Source organism: Arachis ipaensis, chromosome B04 (genome assembly GCF_000816755.2).
Source record: "Arachis ipaensis cultivar K30076 chromosome B04, Araip1.1, whole genome shotgun sequence".
NCBI lineage: Eukaryota > Viridiplantae > Streptophyta > Magnoliopsida > Fabales > Fabaceae > Arachis > Arachis ipaensis.
In genome coordinates, this window is record NC_029788.2 from 129,668,739 (window position 1) to 129,683,824 (window position 15,086).

The 15,086-nt window shown below is 33.5% G+C and overlaps 4 protein-coding genes across 7 annotated transcripts in view; 2 read left to right on the forward strand and 2 right to left on the reverse strand.

Annotated features, from left to right (window-relative positions):
* The window catches only part of LOC107638159 (truncated transcription factor CAULIFLOWER A), a 10,818-nt gene extending 10,141 nt beyond the window's left edge, over positions 1-677 (forward strand). For both annotated transcript variants that reach the window (XM_021122088.1, XM_016341327.2), the window contains exon 9: positions 286-677. In XM_021122088.1, coding sequence (XP_020977747.1) covers positions 286-379 — 94 coding nt within the window. In that variant the 3' untranslated portion in view covers positions 380-677. The remainder of the gene's footprint in view (positions 1-285) is intronic.
* Positions 1,779-6,246, reverse strand: LOC107635471 (probable E3 ubiquitin-protein ligase HERC4). Of its 2 annotated transcripts, XM_016338948.2 has the most exons (9): positions 6,045-6,246; positions 5,206-5,479; positions 4,630-4,823; positions 4,502-4,549; positions 4,295-4,367; positions 3,909-4,080; positions 2,937-3,368; positions 2,661-2,852; positions 1,779-2,120 (listed from the first exon to the last, which is right to left on the reverse strand). In XM_016338948.2, the coding sequence occupies exons 2-9, from the start codon at positions 5,456-5,458 to the stop codon at positions 2,060-2,062; spliced, it is 1,425 nt and encodes a 474-aa protein (XP_016194434.1). In that variant the 5' UTR covers positions 5,459-5,479; positions 6,045-6,246; the 3' UTR covers positions 1,779-2,059. The 2 variants fall into 2 exon arrangements, with proteins under 2 accessions (XP_016194434.1, XP_016194435.1); XM_016338949.2 differs by lacking the exon at positions 4,502-4,549.
* On the forward strand, positions 6,654-9,611 carry LOC107635472 (uncharacterized protein YwbO). Its single transcript, XM_016338950.2, has 8 exons — positions 6,654-6,841; positions 7,460-7,624; positions 7,747-7,866; positions 7,988-8,031; positions 8,261-8,386; positions 8,641-8,725; positions 9,154-9,210; positions 9,323-9,611. Exons 2-8 carry the CDS (start codon positions 7,481-7,483, stop codon positions 9,398-9,400), a joined length of 654 nt encoding a protein of 217 aa, XP_016194436.1. The 5' UTR covers positions 6,654-6,841; positions 7,460-7,480; the 3' UTR covers positions 9,401-9,611.
* LOC107635473 (E3 ubiquitin-protein ligase At3g02290) lies at positions 10,564-14,649 on the reverse strand. 2 transcript variants are annotated; one of them, XM_021122090.1, is made up of 6 exons: positions 14,515-14,649; positions 13,400-13,796; positions 12,635-13,064; positions 12,089-12,198; positions 11,944-12,010; positions 10,564-10,843 (listed from the first exon to the last, which is right to left on the reverse strand). In XM_021122090.1, exons 2-6 carry the CDS (start codon positions 13,517-13,519, stop codon positions 10,830-10,832), a joined length of 741 nt encoding a protein of 246 aa, XP_020977749.1. In that variant the 5' UTR covers positions 13,520-13,796; positions 14,515-14,649; the 3' UTR covers positions 10,564-10,829. The 2 variants fall into 2 exon arrangements, with proteins under 2 accessions (XP_020977749.1, XP_016194437.1); XM_016338951.2 differs by lacking the exon at positions 11,944-12,010.

The window sequence follows — 15,086 nt, forward strand, 5'->3', positions numbered from 1 at the left end:
AGGAAATTTATTAGTTTTTTTTTTTAAAAAATTTATCTTAATTTTATTTTAATGAAAGAGTTTTATATGATACATTTTGGTTGTTAAGTAGCTATATTTCAATTTTAATTTTAATTATGATTAGAGAATTTTATGTTTGGACATTTTGATTATTAAATTTGTAATCAGAATTCTAATAAAACATGGAAAGGAAAATAAATAAAATGTAAGATATAAAGTGATGATTTTCATGACCACAAAATAAATAGAAAATGTTAAAATTAAATGAATTAAAATGTGGTGCAGTGGGAGAATACTGGAAGAAACAGTTGAAGCTCAAGATGGTGCTGGTGGCAGCACTGTGATCCCACCATGGATGCTTCAACATTTGACAAGCTAAGTTATAATAATATATATAAATGTTATTATGTGATATGACCTGGCTATGTTATATATAATGATGAATGTTTAATTCATTCATCAATCTAATGCTAAATTCGAACTTGCTGTATAAGCTCTAATCTTCATATCTAGAAATTAATATGGTATGGGGAATATAATGCAGCTCAAGAAGATCATTATTGAGGTATATATATTAGGGTTATGGTTATTGTATGAAACATGTTGCACCACTCTTGGTGCACTCACTGATGAAGCAAGCAATTAATATATAATCAAGAAATTATTGTTGTGATAAAATGTGAAACATTTTTAGTCCACAAATAAAGCAAGCAATTATAATTGGATTACATTATGTTGTTAACTAATATATATGTATATTATCGATGGTAGTGCCAAAAAGGGAAGGTGTTTGGATTCCCTGGCCTTATTTTTATCCAGGAGCAGGTCAAAAGTTATATGTTTTTGTGCTATTGTCAACTTGTCATAGTATATTTTCTTTTTGGTTTTCTAATAATAATAATAATAATATTTGGATAGACACGATGGTACATAAATACACACAAAATACATATATTTAGTGTTTGTCCTTAAAGTTGAGACACAGAAATATAATGCATAAAACATAAAATGAACTGGAACTGATTTGTCGGCCGAAATAAAATTTTGGGGATTAATCTGTATATTAATTTTTTTTAGGAGTAAAATATCCAATTTTAAAATTTGTAGAGACTGATTTGGGTAATTATACTTATGCTATGTAAAACTATATGATTTTGCAGTTACTAATCAGGATACATCAATAGGTGTTTAGAAATTTAAATTAAAAAATATTAGATCAAGTAAAAATGGAGACTAATTTTTAAGAATTACTCCAATAGATTGGTTCTCCGTTGTTTTAAATGGGAGACTAATTTGTTTTAAAATGATAATTTTTAAAATTTATTTGTCTTATAATAAAATTTACTAAGAATTTACTTGTTTATCATTCATATTAAAAATTTAATTGAAAAAAAAACTAATTTCTGAGTAATTCTCAAACTTTTAGCTAATAAAAATGAGTTAAGAACCAATGTTCGATCTGAAATCCATTCGAGACAAATTTGAGTGTTTATTCATTTTAACAATATTAAATATTCTAATGTTAAATATATTTGAATATTTATCCCATTTAAATTTGCATACAATTTTGGCAATATTAATTGAACAAATCTCATCTCATTTAATAAAATCATATCTTGAGAATGCTTAATGAAATTGCAATATATGTATGACATCTTTAAATCCAATCAACACAAATGGCAATGAACAACTTTCCACATTCCTATACTAATAAGAAAAACAAATTTCTTCAGTCAATAATCAATGTGGAAAAAATAAATAAAAATAAAAAGTCCATCAAAAACAATTGAAAAATCATAATCTTCATTAACAAAATACTTATCACTATTGTTTGCCTTCTTGGTTTCCTTTGGAAAAAAAGCATAAAAAAAACCAAGCTTCAGCTACAATTGAGATTCTGAGTGCTACAATTTACTTTAATACAATAGAGGCTAATCCATCATTCATTTGGATTACAATTGAAACGATGAACATTAAAGATTACATAGTTACTTTCATTCAAATAATGATTACACCTACTACATTACAAGAATGCACAAATAATGATTAACAATTTGTTTCAAACTTTACTCTTAGCATCCTCCTCTTGTTCAAGATGACCACCAGAAAGTATATACTCTCTGCCATGAAGAAGTTGCAATAACATCATTACATCAGCATGTGAATCACCATTGAAGCATCAAAGCAAATAATGTGTAAGGACAAAAAAAGGAATTGAATATGTCATGATACAGCATTTAGTTTCTGAAGAATACTGACTAGAAAAGCCACAACTCAGTACAAGAACAATGCTCATTCTTTCTTATCCAGATATGTTGATGCAAAGATGAACCAGCAAAAAATGACAATGATAGATAAAAAGGGAATGCAGGGATAAATGTCACCAATTATTATGGAGGGCCTTCTTTTTTCCCACAATCATGAATGGATTTTGAACTCAAGTTTCATGAAGTCAAGGACAACAAAGTCAATGAAGCCAAAAAGATATTAACAGATAACTTCTAAATTGATGTTCTAACATAAACATGATTGACAAGTAGAACTCTCCTCAGGTTCAGTTTTGCATGGCTTAGAAACATTTTGACACTTAGCACGGTACATAAGTACCAGCAAGTTGTGTAGTTCTTTTCATTTTGGGATCACAAAATACTTTCGTGTACCTGAGTCTCACGCAGAGGCGAGCCAAAGCATCTGATCCAGTTCTGGATGCAATATCCTCAACCCTGGGGGCATCAGATAAAGTCAGAGTCTCTGCGAGTATAAACTCGCACAACTCCTTTAACGAACAAGCATCAGTCAATACAGCTGAATGACCCCCACCAGCAGCTAGTTTTCGGACCTCCCCAACACACCTGTGATTTGGAAAATTTTCACATAAAAACCTATGCAGACATGAAGAATGAGGAGTTTACTTACACTACAGATAGATGCAGTACCAGTCAACAGGCGACGGGTACCAAGCATATGTAGATTTCTCGTTGGCTGCCTGACCGTAACTATTGTAACCCCATCCATGAATTCGACCGTCCCTCATTGAAATAAGCGTGTGGGAGTGTCCACAGGCGACAAGCTTCACGCCTTTTGGAACAACCAAAACTGGGATGTTCCGGAAAAATGTACGAGAGTCATTAGCAACGCACGAGAACAACCCAGTTTGGGGGCCAAGGCCTAACTGCCCGGATTGACCGCCACCCCAAGCGTAAAGTGCCCCTTCCTGAGTCAGAGCACATGTGTGTACACCGCCACACGCCAAATCCTTTATGAAAATACCATCAAGGGAAACCACTCTCCTTGGCAGTAACTCTTTATCTCCATACTGGAGTGAAGAATGTCCAAGCTGGCCCATGCTTCCTAGCCCCCATGTGTAACTGAAAGGTGGAAGGAAATAATACAAAAATGCGAGTAAATATTGTCAAAGATGGCAAACATTCATAATTATTCAGATAATGTATTTCTCGATTTATCAAACAACCATAAGAAACTACACAAAGATCAAGTATGTTCTGCAATTACGCACATTCATAAAGACAGAACGGGGGGAAGCAAGGAACTTAAAAAATTTTTTAGTATATCGGTGAAGAAACATTAGATTGATTCAGAAAAAGCATGCCTGCATGTTAGCAGAATAGTAGACATTGATACAAGCATTTTCAAAGCAAAAACAAAACAACTCTAACAAGTACAGATAGACATAACATGGTTGGCCCTGCAAATCTATAACTACATTCAACTTTAATTTCTCATGGTATAACTAAGCCAAGGGAATAGAAACTTGCATAATATATGCAGCATTTCCATTGAATCTTGTCTCCTGATGTGAGATTCCCTAATGTGTCATGCGGAAAACCACAATTCTCATGCTTAAATTTATAACTATCTCCATCTAGAAATTCCTTCAAATCACTTACACCTCGCCCTTATCAGAAATGGCCGCAGTGTGGTACTCCCCGCATGACACTTTGGTAATCTTTACAAGCTCGGGGGCTTCATCAAGAAACTTAGCGTAAGAACTTATAATACGGGCCCCCTGTAGTCCTTCACAAGTGACACCTCGGCCAAGTTGACCATACTCATTATAGCCTGGTTTAGGGAAACAGTGAGAAAACCCTGATTAGTAGACGGCGAGAAATCCACTTTGTGAACACTCAAATTTATGTTCCTACATTCAATACTTGGTAAAAGGCTACAACCATGTCATCTCTATACATGCAATGACCGTGTAATTGACATGAAATTTACAAACATAAACAAAAGTGAATTTCTAAGAGAATTGAGAAATGTGATATTGAATCACCCCAAGCTTGTAGTAGGCCTTCCTCGGATAAAGCAACCACATGGACAGCTCCACAAGACACTTCACGAATAATCTGCAATTATGATCATATGAACGAAAAAACAGAAGGTAAGCAAATTATAAAACAATTAGGGAAAATACAATAAATCCTGTACGATTTCTATGGATGAAATATTTATATCAATCTCTTTAGACATTTATACTTACTGTATTAGGTTTGAAGGCCCCCCAGAATAACCTAGGAAGATTTGATCCCTGGAATAAACAAGCAGATGACGAAGATGATGATTTAGTAATATATTACGAACAACTATTTGAAGTTATATAGGTATTACCTGATTTTGTCCCCAAATCCAGAGCCTCCCAGTTGAAATGGTACCATCATTTTCACGAGGCTCTGCAATGCAAGCAGAACAATGTGCTCCGCAGGACACAGATTTTACGAACTCTGACTCTAATTGCTTCACTTTCTTTGGATATTTCCTTCTCTCCTCAGTTCCATCACCGAGTTGACCAAAGTCATTAGCCCCTGGAAAACATCATATGCGTAGTGTTAGCCTCTTATCACCTCTATATTTATTGAACATTTAAAGTAAGAAACATTGCAAATAGCAAACCAACAATAGTTAAAATTGTCAATTATGAAAACAAGTTCTTCTAAAGCTGCATGATTTTTATGCAAACTGTTCCAGTTTTACAATAGAACAATATGTCATTGACTGATGCATGTAATATTGATTAGTCATCAATTGCAATTACTGGCCTCCGGATAAGACAAGTTTTTCCTAGAAAAATAAAATCCAATCCCAAAATTAAAATACTTTTAGTTCCTTTATTTTGAAACATGGCTATAGAAATGAATGCACGATCCAATCAATTGGTAAAACAAACAATGTGTAATGAGTGCACACCCCAGGTGAAAAGTGAGCCATCAGAGGCAATTGCTGCTGTATGCTCCCGACCGCAAGCAACGTCCAACCAGCGCGCATTGGTACCTGCTGTACATCCAAAAAGTGCAGGAGGCAGCTGTTTCGGAATCCTCAACTGCTCCTCTCTCCCCTTTCTTCCAGTTTGCCCTGATTGATTGTATCCCCAAACATATATGGCACTCTTCCTTGCAACATTCACAGGTTTAATGGTGCCAAAGATATTATCAACATCCATAGCTTGGTCTCCTTATAGATCCTAACAATACAAAATGAAGATAACATTTCCATCAATAATCATAAATTGCAACCACTTAGTATAAATACACTTAGTGTGTGATGAAATTAACTAACTTTGACACGTCTTTTGCGGCAAAATAAAAAAGCCGGTTATATACCAAAAAATTAACCTTTTTCTAAACATGTCTTTGCCTAGACACCAGAAATAAAGGTTGTAGAACACATGATAAATTCAATGCTTAAATTAAAGCAACACACAAGCTAGGCCAATGCTGAAATTATATCCCAAATTTCATTCTTCATTACATATCAGTTAAATTTGTGTAAAATTTGACCAAAAAACAAAATTCTGCTTCAATTATTACGCAACATAAAAACACAAGCACTGGTGCCCAAAAAAAAAAAAAACAATTTTTTCCATGGAATTTCATGATTAAGTAAAAAATATGAAACCAGCTATGAAGTAAAGCTATTGGTACGAAGAAAGTTGAAGTTTTGGGAAATGGGGGTGGGTCATAATATCAAAGATCATTGCTTTACATCGAAGCTTAGTTTGAGAAAGAGAGAGAAGCATAATAACATACCTTGAACGAATGAGAATGAGAAGAAGAGTTGAATGGAAAGGAAGGAAGAAAAGGAATTTAGAATTTGAAAGAATTAATGGGAAGAGAGGTTATAGCGTAAGCAAGTGTCGCAAGTTTGGGAGGAAAAATGGAATGGTTTTCCGGTTATTGATCAAAATCTCTCAGAACAAAAGCCTCAGGAATATAAGAATTTTCTAGATTACATAATTTATATTAATTATTATTTCTATTTTACTCTTTTTTAAAAAAGATATTTTTTATTTTGCCCTTTTTGGTTTAATATATATTTTATTTTTAATCAATAGTTAATTTTTAATATGTAATTATCATGATTTACTTGACAAGAAGAAAAACTTTTAAGTCACAACTCACAATTCAATAATATTTCATCATCCAATGACTAAAAAAAAAAATTCAAGTTCTACAAATGTCATTTATTTTTTAAAATAGTCAATTGTCAACACATACTATTTTTATCAGCTAAATAAATTTTTTTCTTAAAAACTACTTTTTTATTTTTTGTTGAGATATTTGTGTGGCGGTAGGTGAAGAAGTCAACCTCAAACGACGACTTTTACAGCACCTTCGGAAAAGTCATGAATAAAAAGGACAACATAAAATGCAGGTTAAGATAAAATAAGAATTCACGTTAATATATTTAACTGTCATCAAAATCAAGCTGAAGCAAAATTTCAAATTCAATTCCAATATCTCTCTGAATCCTGGCGAAAGTTTTAACCTTTGGAGCTGCTTCTCCCTCTCTAAGCTTTAGAACACTCCTACTCCTACCCTTCAAGGTATTCTTTCATTTATTTCAAGTGGGTTTTTCATTTTGATCATTTGCATCATAATTCTGTTATGTTTAAGCACAAAGGTCCTTCTTTTTTCTTTTTTCTTTTTTTTTTCTGTATTGAATCGTGTTCTGTTGTTTGTGAATCATTCGAATCATGAAATTCGTTTGGGGCACTTCTTGGTGATATTCGCCCGAATAAAAAGAGTACATAGCAAGCAAATATTAAATCATTTTTCAGAGTTTAATCACATGAATTGGTAAATTTATTTTGTTAAAAGACAATTTAGTATTTGTGATAGTTAAATGATGGTAAAAAATACTAAAAATTACTTCTCCCAAGAGTTTTTCGAACAGAAATTCAGGATTAGATAAATCAGAGTGGTTTCAACTCTATGGAAGTCAAAATTTGATTTTGGTGTAGCTTAGCTGCTTTTTATACTATATACTTTGGTTATATGCAAATTAGTGATTTATTTAACAAAATAGTTGGGGAATTCTATTGTAAGATCCAAACTGTTCAAAGGGGCTATGGATGAAGTAGTAGAAAAGTTCTTTGAATACCTAACTTATCATCCTTAGATTATGATGTGGTCACATTCTAATCCCCAAAAACTTACTGCAGAACTGCAGATACAGTAGGATCATGGCTGCAGCGCATAGCAGCAACGCTGAAAAGAAGATTGTGAGAGTTGACATTAGCTCTGATACTGTATGCCCATGGTGCTTTGTTGGCAAAAAGAATCTAGACAAAGCCATAGCCGCATCTAACGAGAAATACAACTTTGAGGTATAAGACTCTACCTCTGCGTGTGTGCGCGCGAGCGTGTCTGGTGCATGCTTGTATCAAGGGAATGTCTTTGGATTGTCTTTGTTAGTTTATTGTTTTTCACACTTTTACTGGATGTGCAGCTAAGATGGCATCCCTTTCAACTTGATTCTAATGCCCCTAAAGAAGGCATTGACAAGAAGGAGTATTACATAAGAAAGTTTGGATCACGATCTGAACAGATGGCGGCACGGATGTCAGAGGTTTTTACTTTGTTAATCACCCTTTGAACCAAATTTCTTATAGTTGTTCAAATTGTTTATAATTCATCTGATCATAAAGTTTTTGATAAAAAACCATTGTGCCAATTTCGGTATTTGGCAGGTCTTCAGGAATGTTGGTCTAGAATATAGCATGTCTGGACTCACGTAAGATTAAGATACAATGCATCAATGGATAAAATACAAGAGCTGACTCTTTCTCTTTCGCCATTAGTCATTAGATTAGATACGAGAATAAATCAAACGGGTCTCACCCCTCATTCAATGGTGAAGGGTATTGAGTCAGCTCAAAGTACAAAGAAGAATAAGTATATCTAACATTCTTAATTCATCAGTGAGGTTTAAGAACTAATAACATTATCATAACTTTTCACAGGGGAAACACTATGGACAGCCACAGGCTTATATATTTTGCAGGACAACAGGGTCTTGACAAGCAACATGCTCTTGTGGAAGAACTTTGCCTTGGCTATTTCACTCAAGGAAAATACATTGGTGACCAGTAAGTGTATTTTTGTTGTGAGATCAATTAAGTCACAAAAGCTAATGTTTGATAGTATGTGTTTAAGTGTTGATCTATTTTGTTGCGAGCTCAATTCACATAAGCTAATGGAACTTTGTCTATATAGCTTAAGCCATTGTAGATTCCTTAAGAACTAGTACTGCTTCAAAGGGTTGTCCATCAGTATGAATTTCATACTTAATCTGTTTTGCATTAGAGTGATCCTGAATACCCTTAATACTATATGGATGCAGGAACTTTCTTCTGGAATGTGCTGCAAAGGTTGGTGTAGAAGGTGCAGAAGACTTTCTTAAGAATCCCAACAATGGATTGGAGGAGGTAACCTTTCTATAATCAAACTCACTCATGCTTGATTTAGATTCAGGGTATTGCCAAAATATATTCCATTTATGATACTTTGGTTATTAGGTGTTCGAGGTTCTAACTTCCAAATGCTTAATGTGCCTTATTTTTGTTAAAACATTAAAAAACTTAAGGCCTTGTTCCAGTTTTCATTTCATTGTATTATGTTTTTAGGATTTTATGAAAAAGAAAAAGGTGAAAACCATGAATATGATACTATTATGTTTTTTGTTTCCATCTTTTTCCTTCACAAGTTCCTAAAATAGGACACAGAAACCAAACACACCCTTAAGTCTTGCAACTGTTTTAGATTGTACATTCTTGTAGTTTTCATGAACGACTTTGCAATTTATACAAGATTTCTTGGCAACTGATCTTGCTTTCTATTCCATGTCTCTACATAGGTTGAGGATGAACTCAGAACATACTCAAGTAACATTGGAGGAGTTCCATATTATGTGGTGAGTGTATAGAAATCCAAGTCAGTTTGTTAAGATTTCAAAGGGTCATCACTCATCATTCTCATCGTCGCCACTTTCGAGCAAATTAACTCATTTGAATCATATTTTGCAGATTAATGGGAATCACAAGCTGAGTGGTGCTCAACCCCCTGAGGTCTTTCTGAGAGCTTTTGAAGTTGCTACAAGTTAAACTTCTCAGTTATGAACTTTCCCATTTTGTCATACACAACCTTGTTCTTGCAAATAATATGTTGCTCTGTAACATGCGATCTATACTCCACTGTACCAAATATGAAAACATTCCATCTTATCTCTTCTCCATTGTAAATCATTCCTTACAAGTTACAACTATTAATAATAAAGTGAATGATCATGTCTTTGCTGGTATGTAATTGAATGCACACCATACTTGTGAGTTGTGCATACACCAAAAGTTGTCACTAACATGTTTGGGTTTATTGCTTAAATTTTACATTAACTTTTCAGTCAAGAAGTTTCCCCTGCAGCATTTTGATGATGCAGTACTTTTTTTTTACTACAAAAAGGTGTCATTTAAACTCGTCTTCTTTTAATTAACAGGGTTTTTTACCATCTGAATTAAACACATATAAGTTAATGGTTATTGACATTTTTAAGTTATGGTTGAATTCATTCAATTTACAACTAATGATGTTCTGAGTTGTTAACCTTAAAATAAAAAGGTACAGTTACTAAGAAATACTGCAGTTTTCATTCAATTTGCAAGAAACAAAGGATATTTTTAAGTAAGGCACTTCATTAAGGTTACATTGTCCTTGGCTAGAGGTGTTTCCCATTTTGTCTTTGCATAATATGTATCTAACTTGGGTGCACATGTTTTCATCTTTGCTTATATTGCATGTATAACAACTATACAAGTATTTGAAGAATATGATTATTGCTCCTTTGGTTTGTAATTTGGAAGGCACAAAAGTACAATCGTAATTGAAAAGTAAGCTATTAATTCGTTGTTTAAGAAAATATTTGAACTGAAACTACTGGCACCTGAAGTTTGTTTATTTGAAATTTCTTTCTTTTTTTTGGGGGAGACAGGATTTGAAATTTCTATTAAGAATGCATTAGCTTACATGATCATGAACTTTTGCTTTCAAATTTGTTTTAATTCATCCAAACCAAGTAGCAATTGTTACTAGTTTAATTTACTCATTCACCAGAGGTAAAAAATGGGTAGAAGTTTTATGGATAAACTCCATGTATAGCCATCAAACTTATCCCTAAAATTTGCAGAGTTCATTTTATCTGCAAGATGCATCATTGGTCAAATGTAAAATTGCAAGAGCACTAGGATCAAATTAAAAGAGAAGAAAGAAATTCTTGAAAGGAGAAACTGTTGAAACCATGAGAAAGTTTTCATCTAAAATTGCCTTATCCTGTTTCCTCATAATAAGTTTTGGCAATAGAAACATGGATGATATTGAACTCAAAATAATGGTTAAGCAAACTCGTATATATACTTATGTACATGACAAGGCTTAATCTGAAGTATTCACAATGTCTATAATTTGTATTTGTATCTTTGCTTTCCTTTGTTGCTGGCTTCATCTACGACACAACTTTTAACTCAAGATTACGTCGTTTCATCAAATACCATCACCTACACATGTCAACAAAAACAAATAAAAAGTATAACAGACAACTCCAATTTCAACTGTAAAATAAATATGATTAAACTGCAAGATATCATTTATTGTGGTATAGTTTTAAATGATTGTGTGTAAAGTGCAAGAAATTATTAGCACGAAGCTGCTCAAAAGCACAAGCATGCAATATCACACATAAAACACAATTTAAATGCAAACTGAGTGGAAGTCAAGTCAGAGAGAGCTTACAGGCACTCAGTTCTGAATGCTTCAACCTACCTCGAATTTCAACTCTCACAAACCACTCCAACAGAATAATACTTTTAATAATAATAAATGTTTAGCAAATCTAAAAATTGAAAAAATTGAAGCAATTTCCATGGAGGAAAAGATTACAAGATCTAGAGGATAAGGCCACTATAGGCCAAAGAGAGGCCATACTAAAAAGGGTTGATCACACGAAGGATAGTATAAACAGAGGTACAGGAAGAACAAACAAATTCAAGTAGAATGAAGACCTTGGTCAAAATGGACTTTCTGGAATTTTGGATATTGATAGAACACAATGACATTACTTGGTTCATGTAATTAATCCAATCTAAACAAGAAATACCTTCTGTTGTAGTAGTTATTATTTATCAATCCTGGTGAAAATAAATTTTTACCACAAATGTTTGACAGTGTAGAAGTATAGCTATGGACTTATTAACAGCCAAACTGAGTTTCACTTTCACTCTTTGCCTGAAAAAAAGTGAACTGTAAGGCACTGGAACCTACTAACTTTAATTTATTATTTATATACTCTAGTTTTTATACCTTATTGTATATTGTACATGCATGGCACAGATACCAACTACCGACCTAGTATTCTCAACAAGAAAGCTTCGTAGTTCATAGCCAGACGTTTGCTATGCTACCATGCCAATCACTTATATGAATCCAAGCTTTGTGCTTGTGCTGAACTCAAACTGAAATCTTCAAACCAAGTGATGACATGACATGACAGCACACCAAGCCATCGGGACTAGTAGATTGGACATGTTTCCCAATCTGTAACGAATTGGCTGGTTCATACCACTTCACAGCGCAATACAGTTTAAGTAAAGAAACAAACCAGAGACTGGTTTCCAGTTAAGCAGACTGGTTAAGTCCCACTCTCGTCCCTCTGATTTTGATGTGGTCTACACACCAACTGCTGGTGAGCTAATATCCATTTCAAACAAAAAAAAAATTAGTTAAGCGCTAACTGAAACTATTACCTTCCCACAAACTGGACAGGTGTCACTTCTCTCCATCCACTCATAAATGCAACCAAGATGAAAATGATGAGAGCATTTTGTCACTATCTTCGGATTCTCTTCAGTATATTCTGCAAGATAAAGAAGATTTCAGAAATATAAGAATCTATAGAAGGTCATAGCCTCTTAATAAGGTGTTTCCGGGCATTAACAACCTTTTGTCTGTAGATTAGAATTTTTATAAGCACTACAAACAATCATAATTCAGAATTTAAAATTTGGTCTCCTAGGTTCCTGTGCTAAGCTTATATTCTGATTTTATAAGCCAAAGTTGCATTATATGTAAATTTCTGAGTTTCTATTTTTGAGATAAACTCATTAAAGGGCACTGAAAAAGAAAAATGAGGGAAACAATATAAGATGCAATCTCGAGACATCATCTACTAGAAGTATGCCAAATAAATAAATACTCCACACTTCTTGGTATGAGTCAAGGCACATGCCATATAAGTCTCATCATCACGAGGTCTTCCAGTTAAGATATGATTATAAGTTTCAAACATATACCTTCAAGACAAGTTGGACAGCAATCCTCCTCTTCTGAGGACGAATAGACAAGTCCAACTCCAGTGGTAGGTCTTGCTGATGAAAGCCTTATTAAAGACTTAGAGTGGTATTCTTTGGATCCATCTTCACTAGCACGTTCATGCCACTTGTTGCTTGAAGTTAAAGATTGTTGGTCATCCTCATCTAGATCACTTCTTAGAGGTTCTGCCTCATCATTCACATGACTTGAACCCTTCTCACGTCGTGAAACTAGTCTATCATGCTGAGAGCGGAAATGCCTCGGGTCTGCATCATAAGGCATTGGCCTTGGAGGAGAGCGGTACATGTCAGATAGAGAATTATCAAGCGATGCTGTGGAAGTCATAGATGCTGCCCCCTGTATAGATGAAGGAATTGCCTGCATTTCCCCTCTACGGAATATTGATGCATACTGAAATTTGAGGTAGATAGGAAAAATGTTATAGTATATTATGGAGTACATATCTCATCAATTTCAAAGATAAATTATCCTGAAAAATGGATTTAGTTCTAAATATTCTTCATATCTCACTAGTGCATATTAATGTGAATGTCAACCAATACAATCAATTTACCACATAGCAACTTAATGCATTATTTCAAGAGTGGTGCTACTAAAAACTAGAACATTAAAGAGGAAAACTTAAGCAATCTCTCCAAGTTTGGGTATAACTTTGACCAACATTACAAGGAAGCAATAGAGACAATGCAAATGTACAAAAGAGGAGATTTGATTCTGAGACATACCGCATTCAAAAAGTTCTGTAAGACGGAACTGAGGCACTGACGGTTCCTATATACAGGACTATTTGGATTCATATAATCTTCAAAATCATTAACACTCAAACAACAACAAACAGAACCCATTATTCCAGTCTCAATAGTCAATATCTTTCTCTCTTTTAACTTGAAATTTTCCCCAAATTATCAATTGAAACAAGGTCACCAAACACTGATGCTGCTACACGCACCCCTTGAGGAAAGGAACCTCCAACAGCAACAGCTATGAATTCACAAATAAATACACAAAGGAGAGAGGATTCTAAGCTCGCAGAAGTCCAAATGCCTCCGCAAACCAGTACCCTCCCTCTTCTGTTAAGACGATCTACAATATGGATAAGCAAACTCTTCTTCTCTTGATCACCTGTAGAATAAACCAAAAAACTGCATAAAAATCACTGGAACAGAAAGGAATAAAGGGAATGTTGTAGATAAGTTGTCATTCATGCAATTTGACCAATCAAAATAACCGAGATTATGAGCAATGCAGCTAATCCACATGCTCCAAATCCAAAGCAGCAATAAACTAAATTCAATGGTGCAAACCAGCATAAAAAAAAAAGTCATGTTCCCTTTGATAAAATAAAACTGGAAGAAAGAAAAATTACATACGCTGAGCACTTAAAAGGAAAACTCTAATTTTGTATATAATGTTCCTTCAAACAATGGAAAAAATTCTGTTCTTTACTTCAGTGTTAAGCTATGCTAGAACATCAACCAACAAAAATTAACGATCATAGCTTTCCTTTCAGCTGGAAAATCATAATCATAACAGATTAACATAATACAATACAACCAAAACAAGCACACCATGTCTTTTTTAATCCTTAATTATAATCGTAAAAAAATAAACAAATAAAATAGCACGCAATTCATCCATGCAAAATTCTCAATTTTCTACCAAACAGGAAAAGAGAAAAGAAAATATTCAACCCGGAAAAAAAAATAAACACCGGAAATCGATGAGAAATCGATGAGAAAACGGAATATCCAGAGCGAAATCTGGGTGATCAAGGGGAGTATGCGAAGTTGGTGAGGGAGGAAAAGGACAAACATGGAATTTTTGAAAGGAGAAAAAGTACCTCAGAGAAAAAAAAAGAGAATTTTTGAATGATGATGATGAATTGATGATGATGTTGCTGTTGTTGTTTGGAGAAGACAAGGAGAGAAAGAGAGAAGGTGGAATTTATAGAGAGAGATTAATGTTTAGTTTTGGTAATTCTTAAAAGGGAGCCTTAGATTTAAATTTAACGAACTAATTAACCTATTTTATGATTTCAATTTTTTTTTTTTATCTTTATATGAATATGATTATATGAATGAATTTTGCCAAATCCTAGTAGAAAATAGAAATCAACTAAAATCTCTCTGTAACCAACTGAAAAGAAAAATTCTCTTAAAAAAATGCTAAAATCATGTTTATGTTATCCCTATTATAATAACTTATCCAATTTTCAAATCAAACAAAAATATGTGAATATTTTTAAGATTCTTTTGTATTTTTATATTTTAAATTACTTTCCCTTTATTAAAAAGATATCAAGTACTACTACCTTAAAAATAGTTATACCAATTTATAAGAATTGAAAGCTCTCAATGTTTTGAAAATATTATTGTTATATTTTGTTAAACACTGATTGGATAATTTACTGAA

Excerpts from the sequence above, each read along its gene's own strand:
- LOC107635471 (XM_016338948.2), bottom strand. The coding sequence starts at position 5,458 with ATGGATGTTGATAATATCTTTGGCACCATTAAACCTGTGAATGTTGCA. Across the intron at positions 4,550-4,629 it reads GGATTTGGGGACAAAATCAG|GGATCAAATCTTCCTAGGTT; the intron begins GTAATACCTATA and ends TGTTTATTCCAG. Across the intron at positions 4,081-4,294 it reads AGGCCTACTACAAGCTTGGG|GCTATAATGAGTATGGTCAA; the intron begins GTGATTCAATAT and ends TCCCTAAACCAG.
- LOC107635472 (XM_016338950.2), top strand. The coding sequence starts at position 7,481 with ATGGCTGCAGCGCATAGCAGCAACGCTGAAAAGAAGATTGTGAGAGTT. Across the intron at positions 7,867-7,987 it reads TGGCGGCACGGATGTCAGAG|GTCTTCAGGAATGTTGGTCT; the intron begins GTTTTTACTTTG and ends GGTATTTGGCAG. Across the intron at positions 8,387-8,640 it reads GGAAAATACATTGGTGACCA|GAACTTTCTTCTGGAATGTG; the intron begins GTAAGTGTATTT and ends ATATGGATGCAG.
- LOC107635473 (XM_021122090.1), bottom strand. The coding sequence starts at position 13,519 with ATGGGTTCTGTTTGTTGTTGTTTGAGTGTTAATGATTTTGAAGATTAT. Across the intron at positions 12,199-12,634 it reads CTGTCCAACTTGTCTTGAAG|AATATACTGAAGAGAATCCG; the intron begins GTATATGTTTGA and ends TTTATCTTGCAG. Across the intron at positions 12,011-12,088 it reads CCTGTCCAGTTTGTGGGAAG|ACCACATCAAAATCAGAGGG; the intron begins GTAATAGTTTCA and ends GTTGGTGTGTAG.